The 25,067-nt window shown below is 34.4% G+C and overlaps 1 protein-coding gene across 1 annotated transcript in view; it reads left to right on the top strand.

Annotated features, from left to right (window-relative positions):
- Positions 1–25,067, top strand: part of COL21A1 (collagen type XXI alpha 1 chain) — a 188,417-nt gene that overhangs the window by 46,832 nt on the left and 116,518 nt on the right. The window contains exons 2-3 of the mRNA XM_061195184.1: positions 14,893–15,018; positions 20,117–20,668. Coding sequence (XP_061051167.1) covers positions 14,931–15,018; positions 20,117–20,668 — 640 coding nt within the window. The 5' untranslated portion in view covers positions 14,893–14,930. The remainder of the gene's footprint in view (positions 1–14,892; positions 15,019–20,116; positions 20,669–25,067) is intronic.

Raw genomic sequence — 25,067 nt, 5'->3', positions numbered from 1 at the left:
TGGGTAAATAGTGGAGTCATTACTTGAACAGAGAATAGAAAGACAATAGCCATTTTTCAGGAATAGATTTTGAGCTCACGTCAAGATTTGTTGAAACTTTGAAACTGAGATGCATGTCGCTGTATAAAAGTTGATGTTCACTAGACTTTTGGATATAATTATTTAAAAATGGACTCTTGAATGAAAGAGTGAAGTGTGCTCTGGAGATAAACATTTGTGATCCAGTGGTATCAAAGTGGATGTTAAAGCTGTAGGGGAGGATACATTTCTCCAGTGACAGTTTGCAGAATAAGAAATGTAGAGACTCTGGCTAAACTCCAGGAACCTAAACACACAGTGGATAGTAAGAGGGACTCTCAGAGGAGTCTGGAAATAAGTCACTCCCAGGGTGAATGATGTCAGGAAGACTTAGGGAGAAAGTTAAAAAAAGAAACCAAAAAACACCTGTATGAGCCTAACACAGAGAGGTTAGGAAAGATGGCCAGAGAGAGTTGATTTACTTTGGCAATTAGGAAATCACTGGTGCCCTTGACAGGAGCAGTGTAGCAGTAGCACACTGGAGTCAGACATTGGATTGTAGTGGGTGAAGCTTTAGCAGGAGGTCGGGAAATGGAGGAAAACAGATGAAGACCTTGCTCATGACACTTGGCCATGAACGGAAGGAGAGAAAGGAGCATGCACGCAAGACAGTCAAGGGAAGAGTGATCCTTTGAGAATTAATTGTTAGTTTCCCAGCTTTGAAATTGTTGGGTGGATAAAGCCTAGAAGGCTCAACTTTAGTTACGTATGATTGTGAGCTGGTTACTGGATGCAGTGAAGAGCTGAGCTAGGTTGTGTGACTGGACAGGTTCCTTTCCCTTTCTCTTTCTTTCTTTTTCTTTCTTTCTTTTCTTTCTTTCTTTTTTATAGTTGATTAGCAATGTTGTGTTCATTTCAGATGTGCAGCAAAGTGGTTCAGTTATACATATACATGCGTCTATTCTTTTTCAAATTCTTTTCCCATTTAGGTTATTACAGAGTATTGAGCAGAGTTCGCTGTGCTATACAGTAGGTCCTTGTTGGTTACCTATTTTATATATAGCAGTGTGTACATTCAGAGTTGATTGTTTGGGTACATATTTGCCTGGGCTTTGGCTCTTCTGACTTATGTCTGAAAGCTAGAGTCATGCAAAAGAAATTCATAAGAAGCAAATTCAAAGGCTGGGGCCAATCCCTGTATGACAGTGAAGTCCTTAAATAAGAGTAAAGCCTTTAATGAAAGTAAAAAATAGGACAAAAATATTTTTTAAATCATTACTATAAAACATAAACATTTTGGTGACTTATTTGTGGCCGAATATGCCCGTGATCAAATGGATCTCTAATTTGAAGAAAATAATCTACATGAAAAAAAGTAGCCTTGCTGTTTGGGATAGGATTGTGAGTCTATTTTGGTTATCATGATTCAGTGAAAGCTGTTAAACCCACAGACTCTGCTAGTCTGTAATAGAGGAAGTCTTTGTCCTTGTTCTTGCTCTACCATTAGAATCAGAGGAGAACCATATTCTAGATTCTGTTTATTCTGGCACAACTTAGTTCATTGGATTTGTTTCCAATTTAAATGATATCTTTGCCAGGTGAAGTTGGTAATAATTAAAAAAATTTAAAAATATGTCTTAAATCCAGTGAGGTGATTTCTATGTATTTAAATATTATTTGAAAATGATATTCATGATAAGATGGGGTAAATTTTTTTAAGTTGCCACATTTATTTTTATAGTTGAAATTAGCCAAAATTGCCAACTTAAGTTGGGCTGTAACAAACCATTTCAGGGTTTCTATGGAAACATGATTTCATCCCGTCTATGAAAACCCATTTTGTTTTTTCTCCTTTATCACGGAACTTGAATCACTGCAATGTTTTTCCTGTGAGTCCCGCTCCAAGAAAAAGAAAACAGGTTTCCAATTAGACAAAAATTCACTTTTTGCTCATTAGAGTTTAACTCTCAGGGACTTTCGTCTAGGGTTATAAACAATGGCTATAACCTCAAATCTTTCCTATTTAGGTACTAATATGCATTTTTGTTATTTTTGTATTGTATTTTTAAATACTCTGGTCAACCTCTAGTTAAAATTGTTCCAAGTTATGTGAGAATTACTTCATACTTCTAATATCCTTATGTGGTATCTAGCTGATTTACAAATCTCCAGTGAAAGAGCTGTAACATTCTTCTTCATTTTTACTTTCTCCCCATGCCTACCCCAAAGCCTGACACAAGTTTATTCTCAATAAATTCTTATTGAGTCAATGATGCTACAAATATTTCAGTGCCTTCTGAGAACTTAGTGCTGTTGAGGGCTCTGCAGGTTACAAAAGACATACGTAAAATACTTTCTTGTTTGTAATTAGGAATCTAAGGAGGGTAAAGAGTGAAATGTAAAGTGCTTGTGACTTGCAATTTAACCTCACATGAGTGAGAGTTTTACTATCTCATGTAATCTTTACAATAGTCCTAGAAGGGGTGTTTCTTGTTTCAGATGAAGAAACTGACTAAGCAGGGTTTGAGAACATGCCCAAGCTAGTGATTGGTGGACCAGGGTTTGAATACCAGCCCTGCATCAAGTACACGTACTAGTTGGAGAGACGATTCTTCTACACAGAAAACCATTAGTGAAGTTGGAGATGTTACTGGTTGGGAGGAGATCAGACAAGGAACGATGAGGTGGTTGAGAGTAATCATGAATAATTGTAAATGAAAGCACCATTTACTACATGGTGAACTTTAAACTGTATCTAATCAACACTGCATATTTGTATTTTATGCACTGGAATATAGTATCTTGGCTCTGATACTTGTTTCTTAAATGTCTATGATTTGTTTTTTTTGTAAAGCAGCAATGTAATGGTATAATTATTCTTTTGTTTAACCGCATGCTGCAACTAAGGAGTCTGCATGCTGCAACTTAAAGATCCTGCATGCCGCAACGAAGATCCTGCATGCTGCAACTAAGACCCAGTGCAGCCAAAATATAAATAAATAAATAAATAAAAACACAAAAGAATACATGTAAATTGATTTTGCTGATTATCACAGATTCATACAATTTCAGACTGGTCAATCCTTTTCTTTTTATAGAAAAGAAACCAAGTCCCAGGGAGCAGTTCCAGCTGATTTTTTTCTTTCTCTCTTGCTTAAATTCTTATGATGGCAGAATCAGGCTAAATATCATCTTCCAACACCCAGTCTAATACTTTTAAGCCACATAATGCTTTCACTCATTGATTTGTAGCAGATAGGTATACATCATTAATGGATAAAGATAATTCTAATAATGTTTGAGTATATATCCTTTGTTTTCTCATGCTTCGATAAGCTATTGTAAAAATATCTAACTATGGAAACCATGCGTATAACATCTTTATACAACATATTCTTAGAGATCACTAAGAACTTTAAGTACTGTATTAAATTAGATGACAATGATGCTTTGTGTTTATCCTTTGCCTATTTTCTGTGTGTGTGCGCCTCTTCCATGGTGATATTTTGTTTCTTTGTCAGTGACTTTAAATTTTAGTTTTTCCCTGTGTCTTCTCTTGGGTTCCATGCTAAGTGTCACGCATTTTTATTTCCCGTGATTAGTTGTTTTCCTTGAAAGGGAAAAATTGTAAGTTCAGAGAGGTAATTACAATCATATTCTAATTAACTGCTGTCTTTATCAACGTGTTATTTGTCTAACAAAACTAGAATTTCTTCTAACAAAACTATAAACCTAGAATACCTCAGAGTAGGATCAGTTATTGAATTTGTAGCAAAACTATACTATAAAATCACTGAAGTGCTTCATATTCATTATAGAAATCTTACTATTTTGTGAGGGGCTCTGTTTCTGACTAGCAATTAATATTAAATAATATATCAGTGGTTAACTCTCAATAGCAGTCATAGAGCCATGATAATTCAAAATAGAAGAATAATGATCTAAACCTTTAAAAATGAACCTAAGTACACAGTACATATCAATTATATGAGGCCCCAAGTTACTATAAAGCATTTCCAGGAAACCCTCTAATGTATCATAACTACAGCTTGAGTATAAGGAATGTTAATGAAATGCTTAGCACTAATTCTTTTAGAATTAAGAATGATTTAGGAGTAAATTATTCAGGTTAAACCAAGTCTCTTAAACTCTCCAGGAAATTTGAATTGGTGCCGTCCTTTTCTCCAGTGTTCACTTGACCATTTCACAATCTTTGAAACTCATCAAACTTAGTTAGAAAAATCAGTAAAATAACTACTCATATAGCATCATGCTTAGAATTGCTGATGTGGGCATAAACAGTCATTGAGTTTTGATAAAAGTATAGAGGTATTTCATTAATTAGGCAGCTTTAAATTAGTTTAATTTGAAACTAGTAACTGTGCGAGGGGGGCAACTTAATGAAGAAAAGTAAATTTGAATTTTCAGAGACTGACCCACTGAAATAACATTTGTTTTAAAAAAGGAAGGATAATTACACTAATTACTATGCATATCACATATACATTTAAGCTACAGCCCTCCCAATCCTTACCCCCAATTTGGTTAATTAGTTTAGAGTAGAAACACTGCAAACTAGATGAGGGTTTTTTTTGAATGGAGGTAAATACTTCAATATATTGCTTTCTTCCCTGCCATGGCTGGTGTTTACATTACTATCACACATGCTCTGTTAGTACAGTGCTGCTATTAGCCTCACCTAGGAATTTCGTGGCATATTTTTTAGTAAACTCTGGCCATTAAAAAGATTTAAAGTAAGAATTAGACAAAACAAATTGGGTTTACTATTCATCTTAGAAAACATTTAGAATAGACAATTTGTGTTCTGGATACAATTTTGTGTTGATTATATCTGTTACAAATATTTTCCCCACTGGGTGGTTTATATTGATACTTTTATTATATCTTTTTCTTCAAACACCTAAGAAGCTAAAGCAAAAAAACCACCATGCTACTATCACACCCAATGAATTTTTTAAAATGGTGCATATCATCGAATACCCAGTCCATGTTCAATTTTCTCCGTCTCAAAAATATCTACAGTTTGTTGTTTAAATCAGGATTCCAACAGAGTCCACAACTGCATTTAATTTAAGTCCCCTTACTTTTATTTTCTTGCCACTTATATATTAACTGCACAAGTTTTCACTTTCGCTGATTTCATCCTCTTGGTGTCATTTAATAGATGCCTGAATTTCTTATAACTGGGCAGATACAGAGAATTGAGTAGATTCAGGTGTTACATTTTATTGACCAAAAATTATTCACAGATGGACATGTGCTCTTATTAGGTCATGTCTGGAGGAACATACGTCTTATTCTACTTTAATGATGCTAAGGAAGGTGAGTGGGTTCAGGTGTAGTCAAGTAATGCATCTGTCCTGATTTCCTCTCTAACCTTTCACCCAGTCATATCGGCACACTGGTGATCCCTGCCTACATCCATATTTCATTAGTGGTTGCAAAATATGACTTTCTAATACTAATTATATTCTTCTGGCATTTATCATTAACTGTTTTATTACCCTGAAGTATTATCCATGTAGGAAAAGTAGGACAAATGCTTGATTCTTTTTCTTTATTTGTACCCTAGCGACCTCCAAAGGTGACCAATTGTTGGTTTTTGGTTTTTGTATTTATCATCATGAACTTACAGGTTTAGTAAATTGTTGTACATCAATCCATTGTAGTAACTATTATTTCTAATGATCAGACGGTTTTCTCTTTAGCTCATGGGAGCCCCTCAACTTAGCTCTTGGGTCCTTTTGATCTAATCCCAGTCGCTTTTGAGACATTCCTTGTTTTTAGAATGACAAGATTTCTCTGTCTCATGTCTCATGTCCCCCGGATCTGGAATCTGCTATTCTCCCTAAACAGCCTCATTTCTTTTGATGGGAAATGGTATTTAGAAATCATAATTGGGGTGCTAGAGTTGCTTATTTTCTTCATATCACTTGAACATTAATTGCTTATTTCCACCTATTTTCTTTCACCCCGGCTCCTCTTTTATCTATCCATTTATTTTCCATTTATTATCCTGTATTGCTATTTAGCTTTGTAAATGCTTACATTTTATTTTCTAAGCAGGTAAACAAGGCACAGCTAGGACCGGAACTCACATTGCATGACTTGTTATCCAGCATTCTTTTTTGTGTATCATAGAAGAATTGGAAGATTAGGAAGTTGGAGAACAATTTGACCTGAGTTCCAAGATCAAAATGTTATTAGCTTTCCCTTTCTGAATGATGTCTTTGCTTTCCTGATACTTTATTGTAAAAATTAGAGCTGAGTTAAGAAAAAAAATAATAAAAATTAGGTTAATATATGTTAATATAAAAGGAATTTAGGGATAGGAAAAAGAGCTATATTTATAAACACAGCATAAAATTACTAACAGAATCCAATGGCCTGATTTTAGTGGATTTGCTGGCATAGGCAAATAAAGTACACTGTACTCCATGTTCCTTGGCTATTTTTTACTGGTCTCATTTCGAATGATTACACAGACATGTATATTCTTTCATTGCTTGAATATTTAGAAGCTGCTATGGCTTCTAAAGAAGAGATGAGAGTTTAAACCTCTCCACCAAACTACAATAACTCCACCAAGTTACTGCCATTCACTTTTTCTTGTGCAGCTTTAATGGATGCTATGTGATATACTCTATAAACGGATCAAGAAAGCAGTCATCCACTCTGCAGTGTGAAAGCAAACTCTGCAAAATGTAAAATAATAGCTTCTTGGAATCCCTTAGCCTCCTGTCTATAAAATGGGGATTTATAATTACCTGTCTGGCTACCATATTAGATTTTTGTTCAGAGAAGTATGATAACAAATGTCAGTTGTTTAGTTGACCATGAACTCTTTACACAATCAAGGTGACATTGATTAATAACATATTTTGAGGGGCATATTTTGACCTATGAAATTCCAAAAATTACGTTTAGCTCTGTTGTTTCAATGATCACTCAAACGAACCAAACTTTACATACATACGTATGTACATGAACCCATTCTTAATTCTTTCACTGGTTTGCCAGCATTTTGCCTTTCTCAATTCTACCTGTCCCAATTGATACTTCCTCCTACCACCTTAATGTTAAAAATATAGAACACAATAAGTGTGTGTGTGTGTGCGTGTGTGTGTGTGTAAAAATGTGAGGACCAGAATTTCAGTTTCCCCACCTTTTCCTATTTTACAATTTAGTTCAAAGACAGATCATATAAAGAAGCATGAGTATTAGTGTCTCAAGAGGGGACTATTTTTAGTCTTCAAATTTATTTGAAGGTTTTACAACCAAGCTCAGCAACCACATTTTGAGATGGCATTTTTCCTGACAGTTCCTCGTTTTCAAAGCTTTTATGCATTCCTGGTGGCTCCTCACGCGAATTCCCATGCCTTTACAACCAAACTCAGCAACCACATTTTGAGATGGCATTTTTCCTGACAGTCCCTCGTTTTCAAAGCTTTTATGCATTCCTGGTGGCTCCTCATGCGAATTCCCATGCCTTTCCAGCCAGTGGACCCAATGAAAGATGCATTCATTGCAAGGAGACAAGGAAGTTGCTTTCATTTGTACCCACTGTTCTCAGAAATTGACTTACAAGTATTTATTTTGATTTTAATAAAATATTAGTGACAGTGGCAGTGGAATATGATATGACAGATAAATTTAGGAAATGGAAGAGAGAAGAAAATTAAAAGAGGATAATTATCAATTGATCTCGTTTCTCTGAGAATCCACTAATTCTTAAATTTTAGAGAGCTCTTTGATTTTGAAAGTGGGATGCTCTACTCAATGTGAAAACCTCATCATGGTGCACATATGCTTCACACCCTCCATGGATTCACTTTGCATTTAAGGGAAACAGTTCAAAATGTAACATACCTCGTGGGGTCCTGCTACCTCCCTGTAGCTCCTGCCCTTCCTCCTCTTCCTCCCTCACTCCTTCACTGACCTTCCTTCTGTTCCTAGAACAAGCAAACTTGCTCCATCCACAGAGGAAAGTTTGGTTCCCAGTTCCCGGCAAGGATGGCTCCTTCACATTCCTTCAAGTGTCAGCTCACAGGTCATCCTTTCAGATGCCTTCTCTGAACTCCAAATTGAAAGCAGCTCTTCCTCTGCTCCTGGCCCAAGTTTACATTATTGTTTTCATTACTTTATAGCACCCACCACTATCTGAAATGATCTCACTCAATCATATATTTAAAATCTGGCACATAAACTCCACGAAAGCAGATTCCTTATCTAGCTTATCTGGGTCACTTCTGAATTTCCAGCACCTAAAAGAGTATCTGTCACATAATAGGTACTTGATAAATATTTGTCATTGAATGAATAGAGTGGAAAGAATTCTGGAGTGAGAGAACTTGAGTGTAAGTTATGAGTCTGTTTCTTAGAGGCAAGCCATATTCTCAAAGTCAGCCTTATTTTCCTCAAACACTTGCAGAGATTAAATGACATAGTGTTGTCTCACACACTGTACATTGTAAATTTTCCTTATCACAATAATCCTATGAGGCTGTAGAATATGGATTATTGTCTCTGTAGTTAAAAGGAAGATTACAGATCACCAGTTTCATCTCCTTTTTTTTTGAACACTATAAGAAAGATATGAAATTATAGTGGGTTGGGGGCAGTGTTAAATCTATAACCTGGATTGCCTGGTGGATGGATAGTTAGCCTAGTATACATTCCGCATTAGCAGGTGAGCTCAGTTTAAATTCCTACATTCCTACATTTTGTTAAAAGTAATTTCCTTTTTCATTATCCACAAAGAGCTCTTTATTTAGCATTAAAAAGTTAAATTTTTCCAAAACAGAATTTTCTAAGTTGAAAGATGGCATATGTTCCTATATTCCTTAGAGGCCTTCATTCAAATGAACGATCTTAGGTGGTAAACCAAACCTACTGAATCAGAATGTGCATTTTAATGAATTTCTAACAGATTTGTATGCATATTAACATTTGAAAATTGGGGATGCTAAGGTTGCCTGACTACTCTCTGAGTAGCCAATCTCTAGAAAATTTTGATTGTAGAGATTCTCTGAGTTATGCTTTCCTATTTGGGGTTGCTAACTTACTTCTCTACTGGAGGAATAGGAGTTTTTTTTTCTTATCATTTCTGCATTGCCTTATACCAGAATTTCTAGAACTTTGGTGGACATTAGCTTATGGGAGCCTTTTTACTTTATTTTATTTTAAATGTTTGGCCCTTTCCTTGCCCTGCAATCTGAAGCTACTGGGTAGGGCTAAGGCATCCATATGTTTAACAAGCTCCCCAGGTGATTAAAGTAAATGGTAAAACTTGATATGCCTCAGTTTATATACATCGTGCATAAGCATATGTACAATTAAATAGCTGTAAAATATATTTATGAAATATATGAGTTATGTTTCAGTGGTGAGGTAACATGGTGGCAGTATTTATTTAATGCCCTTTTCATATGGTCTACTTTAATGATTGTCAATCTAGAATATAATACAAGTAAACAATTCACTTTAGCCCAAGGATTCTGAAGGAATTAGATACTACATAGAAATAATGAGGATATTTTTGGTAGAGGAGTAGAATAACTTAATTTTGAGGCTTTTGGGGAGGAAATTAGTCAGTATTTATTAGTACACATTGTTGCCATAAAACAGTACATCCTGGTGATGACTCACCAAAAATGCTTCTCACTGACATCTTTTGACCTTTATAGCTCTTTGTCCAAAGGGCCAGCCTAATTTAAAAACTGACAGTGATGATTTTGGACTCACTGTTTTTCACTGAGATATAAATTATATACAACAATTTATATAGTTTTTAAGCCTTCAGCCTAACGGCCTTAGACAAATTTATGCACACAAATATCATCACTGCAAATGTAGACTATTTCTAACACCCAGTAAGTTTATTTGTGCCACATTCCAGTTGACTTCTCCCATCAAAGGCAAATGTTTCCTGATTTCTAACACTGCAGATTAGTTTTCTATCTTGGGACTCTGTATACCTGAAATCATGCTCTGTGTACTCTTTTGTGTTTGGCTCCTTTCATTAAATACAATGTATTTAAAGTTATTCATGTTGTTGGGTATAAAGAAAGTTTATTATTTTTTTGTTGCTCTCTTCCATTATGCGAATATAACCACACAACTTGTTTATCCAATATTTTTCTGTGGATAGCATTTGAGTTATTTTTAGTTTGGAATTATTATCAATAAAACTACTATAAACACTGCTAAAGTCTTTTTGTTGGCACATGTTTTCATTTCTCTAGGTTATATACTTAGCAGAAGGATTGCTGGTCATAGTTTAATTTTGTAAGAAACTGGACCTAACACTTCTCTGAAGGGGTTACATCATTTTTCACTCTTACCAAAAATATATGAGTTCGAATTTCTCCACATAGCCTCATAAACATTTGATACTGTCAGTCTTTTAATTTTAGCCATTTTAGTAGGTGTGAAATGATATCTTATTGTGGTTTTAGCATACACTTCTCTGATGACTAATGATGAGAACCATTTAATATGCTTATTGGCCATTTCTGTATTTTCTTAAGTAATAATTTAAAAAGTCTTATGAAGACTTTTACTCATTTAAAAAATTGGATTGTTTTCTTTTTTATTGTTGATCTGTAGGAGTATTAAAAAATATATAATCTTTATGAGAGTCAGTTTTTGTAAGTATTTTATTCTGAATATTGACTTGTTTTCTTAATGGTATCTTTTAATTTTGGTGAAATCTAATGTGTATCTATTTTTAAAATTGATAGTGGTTTTTGTGTCCTAAGAAATTTTGCCTAATCCCAAGGTTGTGAAAATAGTCCCATGTTTTCTTCTAGAAGCCTTATAGTTTTAGCTTTTACACTTAGATATATACTTCATCTAATTTTTGCATATGGAATGAGATGGGGTCAAGGTTCATTTTATTGTCTATTCCGTTGATCCAGCACCATTTATTGAATTTCCTTTCCTATTCAATTACCTTGACACTTTTATTGCAAATCAACTGACCATGTAAGTGTGGGTCTATTTCTGAACTCTTATTGTGTTCCATTTAGTATATTTATCCCTACACCAAGACACACTTTCTTGATTCCTGTAGCTAGATGACTGTAAGTCAAAATCAGATAGTATAAAGTCTCTCACTTAGTTCTTCTCAATCATGATTGTTTTTTATTCAGACTGTTCTTCATTGAAGATTGTTCTTCTAATTCAAAATCATTTGCATTTTATAAGAATTTTAGAATGAGTTTGTCAGTTTCTTTTAGAAATCTGCTGGAATTTTGATTGGGATTGTGTTGAATCCTTAGATAAATTTGAGGATAAAGATGGAACCAATATTGAGTCTTTTAACCTATGAATATAGATTTCTTCACTTGTTTGCTTTCTTTAATTTCTCTCAACAATGTATTATATATTTTAGTGTAGAGGTCTTTCACATTTTTCATTCACTTTATTTCTAAGTTTATGATGCTTTGTTACTATTGAATATATTATATCCCCCCCCACCATTTTGTTGCTCTTATATAGGAACACTTAAAAAAAAAAAACTATTAACCTTGTGTCCTGTGACCTTGCTAAATTCACTTATTAGTTCTAATAGTGTTTTGGTAGATTTCAAATTTCTACGTAGATAATCATGTTGTCTGTAAATAATTACAGTTTTATTTCTTCCTTTATAGTCTTTATTTCTTATTTTGAATATGGCACTGGCTAGGACTTCCTGTATGTTTTTGAATAGAAGTGATGTGAGAATATATCCTTAACTTTTTACTGATTTGGGGGAAAAAGCATTCAGTCTTTTACCACTCAATGTGATCTAAGCTGTAGATATTTCATAGCATTTTATTTTGGCCTCATACTAAAAGTTGAGAAGAGTTCCCTCTTCTATTTTCATTTAATGTTATTTCATAAAAATGTTTGATTATTATTTTTTTCCTTAAATGTTTGTAGAAATTACTGGTGAAACTATCTGGCACTGGAATTTTCTTTGTGGGAAAATTTTTGGTTAAAAATTCTATTTCTTTAATAATTTCAGTTTAGACCAGTTTCAATAAATAGTGTATCTTAAGACTTTGTCCATTTCATCTGTCTACTTATTATCCTTTTAAGGTCTGTAGGCTCTGTAGTGGCATCTTCTGTTTCAATATTGACTTAGGTAATTTATGTTTTCTGTCTTATTTCTTGATTATTCTTGCTAGGATTTATAAGCATATTTATTTGTTCAAAGAATTAACTCTTTAATTTTATTGTTTTTCAATTTTCTATCTCATTGATTATAATTTTCTTTCTTTTTTTCTTCTTCTTTTTCTTTTTACTCTTTAGTTTTAATTTGTTGTTCTTTCTCTATTTTCTTAACGTGGAAGCTTAGATATTGATTTTTCATTTTTCTTCTTTTCTAGTATATGCTTTTAAAGCCAAACTTTCTCTCTTAGTAGTGCTTTAGCTGTATCATAAAATTTTGATTTTTTTAAACAATTATTGATCAGTTGAAATATTTTAAAATTTCCCCTCTGATATTTTTTTAAATCATGGATTATTTAGAAGTATATTGGTTAATTCCAAGTATTTTGGGACTTTCTTCCTTTTCTAATTAATACCATTTAGGTCAAAGAACATAATTTGCATGATTTCATTTCTTTGGAATTTGAGTCTTGTTTTTTCTCCAGCACATGGTCTATTTTGATGACTTTCATATGCATTACAAAAGAATGTATATTCTACTGTTGTTAGGTGGAGCATTCTATGAATGTCAACTAGGTGAAGTTGGTTGATAAAGTTTTTCAAAACTCTGTACTGTTACTAAATTTTTTTTATCTACTTCAAAAATCATTGAAAAGTGGATGTTTAAACTCTCACATTATGATTTGAATTTGTCTATTTCTTTTGTTTAGTTTTTTTTCCATTTTTTCTTCAGGAATTCTGAAGCTTTATTATTAGATATCTACATATTTAGGATTTTTATATCTTTCTGATCCATTGCCCATTTTATTACCATGAAATTTCCATCTAAAATTCTTATTGTTGTTCCTCCGTATGTCATGTGTCTTTTTTTCTCTGGTTTGTTTTAAGAATTTATTCCTTTATTTTGACTTTCAACTGATTATGATGTACCTAAGTATGACTTCCTTTGTATTTTGCTTAGGGTGTGTTTGATCTGGTTGTTGGTAGCTGTTGTCAATTTGAAAAATTCTTGGCCATTATATTTAAAAATATTTCTTCATTCACTTTCTCCTTTCCATCTGAGAAGCTAAATCAAGACCACTTGATACTGTCCCACAGATTTCAGATGCTCTGTTCCTTTTATTTCTCACCCCTCTTCCCCTGACTTTGGGTTTCATTTTGGATACTTTCTATTGACTTATCTTCAAGTTTACTGATCTTTCCCTCTGACGTATGCATGCTCACTGCATGATTTCTTTTTTGATATATATTTTCATTGCAAGCATTTCACTTGTATCTTTTTTTTAATAGTTTCCATCCCTCTTTTGAAATTTCACATATTTTTGCAATTGTTGTCCATCTTATTCATTAGATCCTTTAACATGTTCATCATAGCCTTTTTATAAACCCTGCTTGATACTTCTGACATTTAGATAATCTCTGGATCTGCTTATATTGAGTGTTTTTCTCCTGATCAGACATAAAACTTTGTTTCTTCTCATATTTTGGGAGACCCCTGGGAGATTTCTCTCAGCTTGTCAGTATGGTTTCCAGCTTTTTGTATTTGAGTTCTATTTTTCTCTCTTGTCCTTTCTGCTTTTTGAGATATGTCTGTCCACTGTAGTGAAGGACTGGAGTACCTTGGAGGGACTTTTCTCAGTTCTGTGGCTTCTCCCCTAACCTTCAGCAAGACAAGGATTTGTATTTGAGGAATTCCCTGGCGACTTGGACAGGGAGAGGGAAGGAGAGGATCTCTCTAGACTGTTTTATACTTCTTTCAATATTCTCTGTGTTACTTGTCTATTCCCTGTACCCAGTTAAGGCTCCTGGGGAAGAATTGCCGGCTAGGGGCATCCTTGCTCTGTGGCTGGGACCCCTTGGGATTCTAATATGGCACTCCAGCTTTGACTGGTTGCTTCTGTACTATAGCAAATTCTTCCTCCTCCTGAGCAGGGTTCCCTTTCTACTAGGGACAAAAGCAGCCTTGAATCTTTTCTGTCCTATAAAGTATTAATAACTTTTGGAATTTAGCTCTTTTAGGTTTCTTTAAACCCTGTCTTTTCTGCTGGGTTTTAAAAGCCTATAGTTTTATAGTTTATCTGACATGTTCTCATTGTTGAGAGTGACAGTCTTTGGCAATGTTCCACATTCTAACCAGGAGTGAAGTCCTTGGACTAACTTAGAAAACATATTAGTCTCATAACCGAGTGTTGATGAATTAAATAAAATAGATCTTAATGTTTATAAATATAGCCCATTAAAAAATTAAATCCTATTATTCAGCTTTATCCTATAGATATTTTTTACCAGATACCCTTTGAGTGTTTCTTAAATGCAAATACACATTTAAAAGAAGGGTATGTGCTACCACTGAGATAATAAAAAGAATGTGATAGGGCTCTGCAGGCTATGCTAAAAGGTGGATTCTAGTAAATATTTTGAGCAAAGCTTAAAGTTTTAGAAAAGTTTTTGCTTTTCCAAGATGATTATGAATTAAAAACTTATCACATTCATCCTCAGCTCCCATTCATTGTTGTCTTGTATTATATATTTGAAATGTGGCTATTTTGGGCACATAAGTTAATTTTAAGGTTAATAAAAATTAACTGTGTTTTGACTGGGTATTGCAATTTAAAAATTCAAACTTATGATTGTTAGGTATTTGTCTTATTTTTCTAATATATTTAACTTTCTTTTTTTTTTTCTCTTTCTTTTTAGGAATCCTAAAACCAAAACATTGGAACAAAAACAGAAACATGGCTCACCATATTACATTTCTTTGGATAATTTTGGTCCTGCTTCTTCAGAATTCTGTATTAGCTGAAGATGGGGAAATAAGATCAAGTAAGAAATATCAGCATTGTCTTTTTGTTATCAACACATTGATTGTGGAAATCAAATTAGAGGAGCTCTAGCAATGGCTTTAAGGATCTTATTCTTAATTGTCTTTGATGCTGTGATTCCCTGAAATAAATGAATTGCTATGTTACACATTAACTGGGAGGAAAATCTATCAGAATTCATTTTGAGAAAATTCTATGGTAATAGTGCATTTTATTGACCCAGGCTTTGGAATAAACACTCTGGTATTGAGTCCATGTTCAGCCATTTATATAAGCTTCATAATATGGAGATAAAGAAAGTACCTCCTTCACAGGATGGCTATCAGGACCATCCTATGAGTTTATCTCATAAAGATAATAAGATAATGCATATAAATGACTTAGCATGGTGACATTCAGTAAGTGGTGACTGTTATTCTGATTGCCTGTAGGAAAGCTTGCATGAGAGAAGTAGGCCATCCTACTTTTAAAACGACACTTTTAAAAGGACAGCCTACTTTTTTTTAAAAGTGTGCTTATATGCATATTTTAAAACTCATAAACGTAAACCCCCTAACTATAAATGAATTATGGTTTCTCTAACAGTTAAATCAGATGATTTGACAATTTGATTCAATTTGGCTTAAAATTTTTTTAAAAAATAATATTTAATGTTTGCATAACCCTTTTATAGTTTAATCCACCCAAGCACTTTATGGGGTGGATACTCTTTGTTTTTTGAGTGGGAAAAGAGAAGCATAAAATGTATGGGCCTTGCATAGTGTCATACATCTGGTTGGAGCTGTAACTAGTATTTGAACACTTCTTTTCATCCTCAGTGCATTCCTTTTCTATGACACTGGTGATTCACCTCTCTGAGGAGGAGGTTTCTTGGAGTGGTATTTTGTCTAGGGTTTATAAATGGCAGTACTTGCTTTTGTGTGCATGCTCTTGGTTAACCTTGCAGTTATGAAATATATGCCCCATGGCTCTGGAAAGGGGTAGAAAGGGCCAAAAATAACCCTGTAAGAATTTGTAACCACGAATCGAGTGATACACAAACACTCGCAGGTCCAGGCAATAACGAGCCTCATAGCATCGAGGAAGGGCAACCTCGAAGAGTCCTGCAAACACAACCTTCCTGTCCTTTTGTCTCTCCCACAAAACCCCAATAAAAGCATAACCCTGTCATCCCTGTTCAGCTTCCAAAAATAACAGGAAAACTTCATTCCCTTGGGTTAGAAAATATGCCTTTGGGAAGAATCCCATTTCTGCCTTCCCTACCCTGACGTCTGGCAGTGGTCACCATGACAGAGGTTGTTGGAATAGTGTCCCTCACACCCCCTGCACTGAGACACCATCTGCCCTATAGCCTCTTAAGATGGTGTCATAATCACAGTTATATTTGTGAGACAAACCCATGTTTTGGCAATTTTTTTTTTGGGAGAGGGGGAACTTCTTGACTGTGATACGTGTTCACCTGACAATAGTGTTTACTTCTGCTAGTTACTGTGATAAGTGAGTTGAGATAATGGTGAAATTGAGGCCTCTTCATGGGAGCTTTGTCATCATCCCAAATATGTAAGTGGACAAAGATATGGAAAAGAATGGAAAGGAAGGAGAGGAAAGAAGGAAGTGAGGGAGGTGAAGAGAGGGAGAGATTGGTTGATTGACTTACTCCAAGGAGTTGCAAAAATACTAATTGTCACCAAACATTTTTTTCTCTGATACCGATCTTTGCAATTATAATATCTTATTTGCAATATATACAGAAAATAAACCATCCTTATTATAACTTTAAATTGGGCATCCAAACACTACTTAAGGGAGACCATTAACCTGAGTAAAACCACAGGATGTAAAATTTGTTATCTCATTACCTTGACTCACCTCATCCTCTTCTAACTCATCATGTCCAAGGACATGGGATCCTTGTCCCATGTACTATTTTGGCTGCTTTGAGTGCAGAAGTTAGAGAAGAAGGCAGCAAGTACAGCTGTTCCTTCCTGTTGGCCACTTCAAACTGATAGAGATAGAGTAGGATAATTAAATAGTCAGTTTAGAAATCCCACTAGGGGATTAAAGACAGAAAGGGAATTTTAAGGGAGTTTGGGAGACCGTTGTAAGCTAATGACCACTCAAGAAAAGTATCCAGTAACCTAGCAACAATCTACCCTACCTTGAAGGAAGACCAGGTGCATCCAAGTGCCAGGCACACTCAAGCCACAAACTCTGATAGTTAAAATACAAGACAATAGATATGGGCTCTGAATCTTATTACATGAAATCAGGGAGTTAATAGTCCTTGCAGAGTAGCGTTTCTGCATGTAACCAAGACAGAAATAGAGGTGAAAAGGGAAAGAAACCAGGTGAAAGGGGATATTATACCCAAACCTGAGATGAATTACCATATTTTAGTATATGTCACCACCCTTTTGCTAATATACATATGATTTAAATAGTGCCATGGCAGTTAGACCTGGTTAGACCGTATAGGGCCAAAGGAGGAACTAGTGATATGAGTCTTGACGTCTGCCCAAGAACGAGGAAGAAGGTGGTCTTCTCCCCTCCCCACTTTTTCTTTGATTATAAAAATGTAGCCCTCTTTGTTCCTGGGGCTCTTTGTTCCTGGGGTTGCGCTCCCTTGCCTGCCCGCTTATCTCTCACAAGCGCCCTATGCTAATAAACTCACTCTTTGCCTTCCACTTTGCCTCACGCTGAATTTCTTCTGTGAGGAGACAGAAGAACCTGAGCTTCAGTAAGTCCTGACCCCAGGTGAGTGGTTTTAATCCAAAGACAGTGGTTTCGAGTCCCCTCCTAGTCAGGGATCACGGGTTCAAGTCCCACTCTGAGGTGTGGATGGGTTCAAGTCCTACCCGAGAAGGAGTGCAGTTTCAAAACCATTGGAATTACCCAAACAAACCAGTTTGTCTTTGGGGCTGTGTCTGTCTCTCACCTCTGGACCTTTGCACTTGCTGCTCCCTCTGATTAGAATGTCGTCCTCTTGACCTGGTTAAAACTCTGCTTTCTGATCTCAGCCTTCCAACAAAACTGCCCCTGGCTTGACATAGTTAGGTTGCCACCCTCTCCTCAATGTTCTCATAATTATTTGTACTTTCTCTAACCAGCCAGTTGTCCATCTTAACTAGGCTGGGAGCTTTTTGAGATATCTCAAGTATGTTTGAAGCCAGTACCTAGCATGATATCAAGGACAGAACAGGTATTCAATATATACATACTGAAAGAATGAGATAGGGTTAGAAGCATGTTGTGTACTGTGGAAAAGAGAGTTAAGGAAATCTTTTTTTTATTGAAGTATAGTTGATTTACAATGTTGTGATAGTTTCTGCTGTACAGCAAAGTGATTCAGCTATAAATATGTATACATTTTTTTATATTCTTTTCCATTATAGTTTATCATAGGATATTGAACATAGTTCTCTGTGCGATACAGTAGGACCATGTTGTTTATCCATTCTATACATAATAGTTTGTATTTACTAATCACAAACTCCCAGCCCATCCCTCCCCCACCCCCCTTTCCCCTTGGCAACCACAGGTCTGTTCTCTATGTCTGTGAGTCTGTTTTTGTTTCGTAGATAAGCTCATTTGTGCCATATTTTAGATTCCACATATAACTGATATCATATGGTATTTGTCTTTCTCCTTCTGACTTACTTCACTTAGTATGATAATCTCTAGGTCCATGCATGTTGCTGCAAATGGCTTTATTTTATTCTTTTTAATGGCTGAGTAATATTCCATTGTATGTATGAACCACATCTTCTTTATCCATTCATCTGTTGATGGACATTTAGGTTTTTTCCATGTCTTGGCTATTGTGAATAGTGCTGCTATGAACATAGGGGTGCATGTATCTTTTTGAATTATAGTTTTGTCCAGATATATGCCCAGTGGGATTGCTAGATCATATGGCAACACTATTTTTAGTTTTTTGAGGAACCTCCTTACTGTTTTCCATAGTGGCTACAAAGAAGATTTTTTTTCTTTTCACACATGCTTAGAACTTGCCTGGGTATAACTTACACCACAGATAGTCTTTTTTATTTTTCCTGGTAGAACTCTAAGATGTGCTGATCACATGTTTCCTGGTATCTTGAAACAAGAATCTTTACAGAGAAAGGAATAGCTTTATGCCCTTGAACATAGATTCACTTCACACGAGCTATTGTTTTGGCTACATTTGTGACTGAAGATGAGCAATCAGACCTTTAAACATTCATCTTGCATGTAGTGCAAGAGTGACTGCTTTCGTAATCTTGGTTCATTTACATTTTCTCAACTATATCAAGAATGTGGATCTTTGCTGGTTACGTCAGTCCTGAAGATGGCAGAAAGTTTGTTTTTAATTTCTTCCCCCCATTCATTGGTTTATATAAATTTTTGTAAATATTTCAAGTTAGCATTAAACTAAACATATTTCACTGATAACTTAAAACAATGATGTTAGTCTATAGCTGAAAATCATTCATTTATTAAAATTTTTTGTGTTTTCATTTATTCAGTGGAGAAATACAATAAAATGTTGCTTTATAGTAATACCTGCCCCTACAAAGAGGTATCTAGATATCATATTCATATACAGCATCCATTTTTTGTTCCCTATTTTTATTTTTTTTTATATGGCCACATGGTGCAGCATGTGGGACCTTAGTTCCCGGACCAGGGGTCAAACCCGTGCCCCCTGCAGTGGAAGTGCAGAGTCTTAACCACTGGACCACCAGGGAAGTCCCTATTCCCTATTTTTAAAGCTGAATCATTAATATTTAAATTAAGACAAGCTAATTAAAAAATATCAACAAAAATCATAGCCCTCATTTATAAAGAATTTTCGTAAGCTAGGCAGTGTATCATAGTTAATCTTTACGAAGCTCTTATGAACTGGTTACTATTATCTTTTTTAAAAAAGTTCAGCATTATTGAGGTATAATTGACATATAAAATTATAAGATAGTTAAACTATACATTGTGGTGACTTTATGTATATACATGTGAAAGGATTCCCCCTGTCTGGTTAATTAAAAATTCATGCATTTAAAACATCTAATTTTTGTTTTTTATGTAACACATATACTCTGATGGTTTTCTTTTTCACTTAGGTTGTCGTACTGCTCCAACAGATTTAGTTTTCATCTTGGATGGCTCTTACAGTGTTGGCCCAGAAAACTTTGAAATAGTGAAAAAGTGGCTTGTCAATATCACAAAAAACTTTGACATAGGACCGAAGTTTATTCAGGTTGGAGTGGTTCAGTATAGTGACTACCCCATCCTGGAGATTCCCCTTGGGAGCCATGAATCAGGAGAGAATTTGATGGCAGCCGTGGAGTCCATACACTACTTGGGAGGAAACACAAAGACTGGAAAGGCCATCCAGTTTGCCCTTGATTACCTTTTTGCCAAGTCTTCACGATTGCTGACTAAGATAGCAGTAGTCCTTACGGATGGTAAATCCCAAGATGAAGTCAAGGATGTGGCAGAAGCAGCAAGAGACAGTAAAATAACATTATTTGCCATCGGTGTTGGTTCAGAAACAGAAGAGGCAGAACTTAGAGCTATTGCCAACAAGCCTTCATCTACTTATGTGTTTTATGTGGAAGACTATATTGCAATATCCAAAATAAGGGAGGTGATGAAGCAGAAACTTTGTGAAGGTAAGCCTTAATATAATGTGGAAACAAGTAATAATGATGCTTTCTTACATTTTGGTATAACCTGTTCATTTGGGAACTGGGGAAGATGGTTATATTTAATGTCAAATTATTTAAGTTAGAAATGAGGTGAGCATACATTTTTGTGTTATATTTTTCTGGATAAATTTTGTTTTTAGAAACAATTGTTTTCTTATAAAATCTACAGTTGGAAAATATAATATTTTGTGTTTTCCTTTCAATTACAGTATGTTTATTGTGGAGATGGTAGAAAATAAAACACCTAAATAATAAAAATATATGTAAACCACACATGATCATATCGCTCCTGTTGACAAGTTTTTGTCTTTTTCATCCTAATCTTTTCCTTTTTTGATTTCAGTGTGTCTGAGAGTTTATTCATGTGCCTAAATAAGGATAATATTGTATATATAATATCATACTCTATTTTCATATTATTTGTACTCTTATTGTGTATATAATTTTAATACTCTATTAATATGATAGCGGACAATCTTTTAAGATAATCTATTTAATAATTTCTCCATTTTTGTATGTTTGGTTTATTTCTAAGTTTTTCTAATACAAATAACAGTGAATATTCCTCTACCTAATTCGGAATGGGCATCTCTCATCATTTCTTCAGAAAACAAAGATCAAATTACTAACATTTTTAAAACTTTGGAAGAATGTTAAAAATTCCACTTGAGAAAAACTTAAACTCCCACCAGCAATGAGGGAACATTTGAAAATATGGTACTTACCAGTCTATTAATTATGTTTATATCACTTCATAAAATCTGACTTCATGTGTATGATAGGTCCCCATGGGAAAGTTCCAGTTTTTGGTAAACATTAATCCTGTTAGTGTATAGACATGCTTGTGTCCACATTATTTTTGGGGAAGAATAATTTATTCATATCTTTTATTTTTAATATTATAGGCATTTAATATACTGTATACCTAAAAATAATGTTCATGTAGATGGAAATGCTTTTTTCCCAGTTTACCTACAAAATAATACACAAATAGTTTGGTTCACATTTGATAGAAAAATTTCTAAATGTTTGTGGCTTAGAAAACAAATTAATTCCTTCATTTTCTTCATATTTGGGGGGTATGGTAGAGAAAAACATTTTAAAGCTTTTTGGATTATTTCTTTTAAAAAGCATGGAAATATTAAACAACTACTTCAAAACAAAGAGAAAAAAAGCATAGAAGATTATTAAGCATTTTCTTTAATAAAACTTTAAAAAAGGTACTAACAAGTAAGTACAAATGGTCATTACAGTTATTCATTTTATGAATCTTTAACAGTAAGACTGTGTTGACTTTTGTTGTGTTGAACAGGTCAAAGGGATTTATATTTTTAATATGTTGTTAGAATTCTTTGGTTTTGAAGCTAGGTATATTTCATTATTAAAATAGACTTTTCATGGTGAAATTTCACTTACCATTCATCTTTTTTCTTTTTTTATAAATTTATTTATTTATTTATTTATGGCTGCGTTGAGTCTTCATTGCTGCGCACAGGCTTTCTCAAGTTGCGGTGAGCAGGGGCTACTCTTCGTTGCGGTGTGGTAGCTTCTCTTGTTGAGGAGCACGGGCTCTAGGCGTGCGGGCTTCAGTAGTTGTGGCTCATGGGCTCAGTAGTTGTGGCTTGCAGGCTCTAGAGCACAGGCTCAGTAGCGTGGCGCACGGGCTTAGTTGCTCCGCGGCATGTGGGATCTTCCGGGACCAGGGCTCGAACCTGTGTCCCCTGCATTGGCAGGCGGATTCTTAACCACTGAGCCACCAGGGAAGTCCCACTTACCATTCATCTTAATCCTAAAATATAAATTTGATTACATATGTTTAGTATTTGCTTCAGAGACTTTTCCTGTAGATCTGTATTTTGGTAAATGCATTCTCTCTATATAAAAATTTTAAAATACACATGAAAGAGTTGCTGTGTGAAAACGGGTATAAATTCTTTCAGCTAAAATGTATGATCTGTAAAAAAAAAAATCAAATTCGAAATCTTGCCAAATATTTCTTCATCTACACTCAGAAAAAGAATGTAAGTAATGTCTGTGTCTATTCAGTTCGCATATTCACTTTACAATAGACATCTTTTAAAATGTACTTTTTGAAATTGTACTTGTGGAAGATATGGGCTTTTTTGCACTTGACTTTTTGTACTGTATTAGATTATGATTAATGCACTAAATTAATGCATTGCTGTATTGCAGCTGCTTCAAATCATGTAATTTGTGTTTGATTATTTAACAAATTCACTTTTTTTTTGGGCAAATAGTTAACTTCTACTTTGAGGTGTTTAGTATAAAGGATTACTATTTCCTAATATCGTTCCCTTTTATACTGTACTGTGGTTGATCTATGATGTACAAAATATTATCCACCTCTTTGTTCCCACATGGATTATTTCATCTTCATGGACCTACTGTTTCCTCTGAGGTGTATTCTGCAATACACTCCTTATTTCAGGACCACCTAAAAGTGATGCGCAATGATTTCTTTCTTTATCTGAGAGTCTTTCTTCTAATTTGGGCTTAGTTTGTTCTTTCTTAGTTCTTTGACTTGTAAAGTTAGGCTGTTTATTTGAGATCTTTATTATTTTTTAATGTAGATTTTTATTGCTATGAATTTCCTTCTTAGTGCTGCTTTTGCAGCATCCCATAAGTTTTGGTATGTTGTGTATTAGTTTTTGTCTATCTCAAGATAATTTCTAATATCCCCTTTGACATAATGATTGTTCAAGAGCATATTGTTTAATTTCCACATATTTGTGAATTTTCCAGTTTTCTTCCTGACATTAATTTCTAGTTTCATTCCATTTTGGTTGGAACATATACCTGGTACGATTTCAATCTTCTTAAATTTGTTAAGACTTGTTTTTTTTTTGACCTAACATGTTATCTATCCTGGAGAAGTTTCATTTGTGCTTGAGAAGAATATGTATTCTGCTGCTGTGGTGGTGGGGAGTGGCGGTGGGTCGCTGTTCTATATATGTCTGTTAGATCCATTTGGTCTATAGTGTTGTTCAAATTCTCTGTTTCCAGATCTGTTTCCAGACAGATCTTCTGTCTGGATGTTCTATCCATTATTAAAAGTGGAGCATTGAAGTCCCTTACTATTATTGTGTTGCTGTCTATTTACCCCTTCAGTTTTGTCAACGTTTGCCTCATATATTTGGGTACTGTAATGTTGAGTGCATATGTATCTATAATTGTTATGTTTTGCTGGTGAATTGACCATTTTTCATTGTTTAATGTCCTTCTTTGTCTCTTTTGACAGTTTTTGACTAATATAAGTGTCACCACCTTTGCTCTCTTTTGGTTAGCATTTGTATGGAGTATCTTATTCCATCCCTTTGCTTTTATCCTGTGTGTGTCCTTAATTCTAAAGTAAATTTCTTGCAGATAGTATAGATCTTGTTGTTTTTTTTAAAATCCATTTAGCTACTCTATGCCTTTTATTGGGGATTTTAATCAATTCACATCTGAAGTAATTTCTGATAAGGAAGGATTTAATACTGTCATTTATTGTTTTCTGACAGCTTTTTTTTGTCGCTCTTTTCTCTCTTGCTGTCTTCTGTGTTTCATTGATTTTTTTGTAGTGACATGCTTTGTTTCCTTTTAAATATACTTTTGCATATCTTCTATAGGTATTTTCTTTGTGGTTACCATGGGGGTTACATAAAACATCATATAGTTATATCAATCTATTTTAAGTTGATAACTTCAAATGCTCTGTATTTTTGCTTATTCCTGCCCTCTTTACAGTTTTTTATTGATGCCACAAATCACATCCTCTTATATTGTGTATCCATTAATACAATTTCACAGTTATAGTTTATACTTTAGTCTTTTAAATTCTGTATCAGAATTAAAAGTGATTTAAATACCACTGTTACAGTATTACAGTATTCTTGAGTTTGTCTATATATTTACTTTTATCAGCAAGTTTTATACTTTCCAGTGCTTCTGTGTTGCTGTTTAATATTCTTTCCTTTCAATTTGAAGGACTTCCTTAGTATTTCTTATAAGGCAGGTCTAGTGGTAATAAACTTCCTCAGCTTTTTTTTAATCTGGGAAAGTGTTTATTTCTCTTTCTATTTTGAAGGACAGTTTTGCCAGATATAGTATTTTTGGGTGGCATTTTTTTTCTTTGAGCACTTTGAATATATTATCCTGTTCCCTTGTGACCTGTGAGATTTCTACTCAGAAATCTGGTGATTGTGTCATGGGGTGCCTTGTACATAGTGAGTTGCTTTTGTCTTGCTGCTTTCAAAGTTCTCTCTTTGTCTTTGGTTTTCGACAATTTGATTATAATTTGTCTTGATGTGGATATCTTTGAGTTCTTTAATCTGGATGTCCATTTCCTTTCCTAGATTTGAAA

This window comes from Eubalaena glacialis, chromosome 7, assembly GCF_028564815.1.
Source record: "Eubalaena glacialis isolate mEubGla1 chromosome 7, mEubGla1.1.hap2.+ XY, whole genome shotgun sequence".
In the NCBI taxonomy this organism is placed as follows: domain Eukaryota; kingdom Metazoa; phylum Chordata; class Mammalia; order Artiodactyla; family Balaenidae; genus Eubalaena; species Eubalaena glacialis.
The sequence above is the reverse complement of the archived record's forward strand: the minus strand, read 5'-3'. Positions and strand labels throughout refer to the sequence as shown.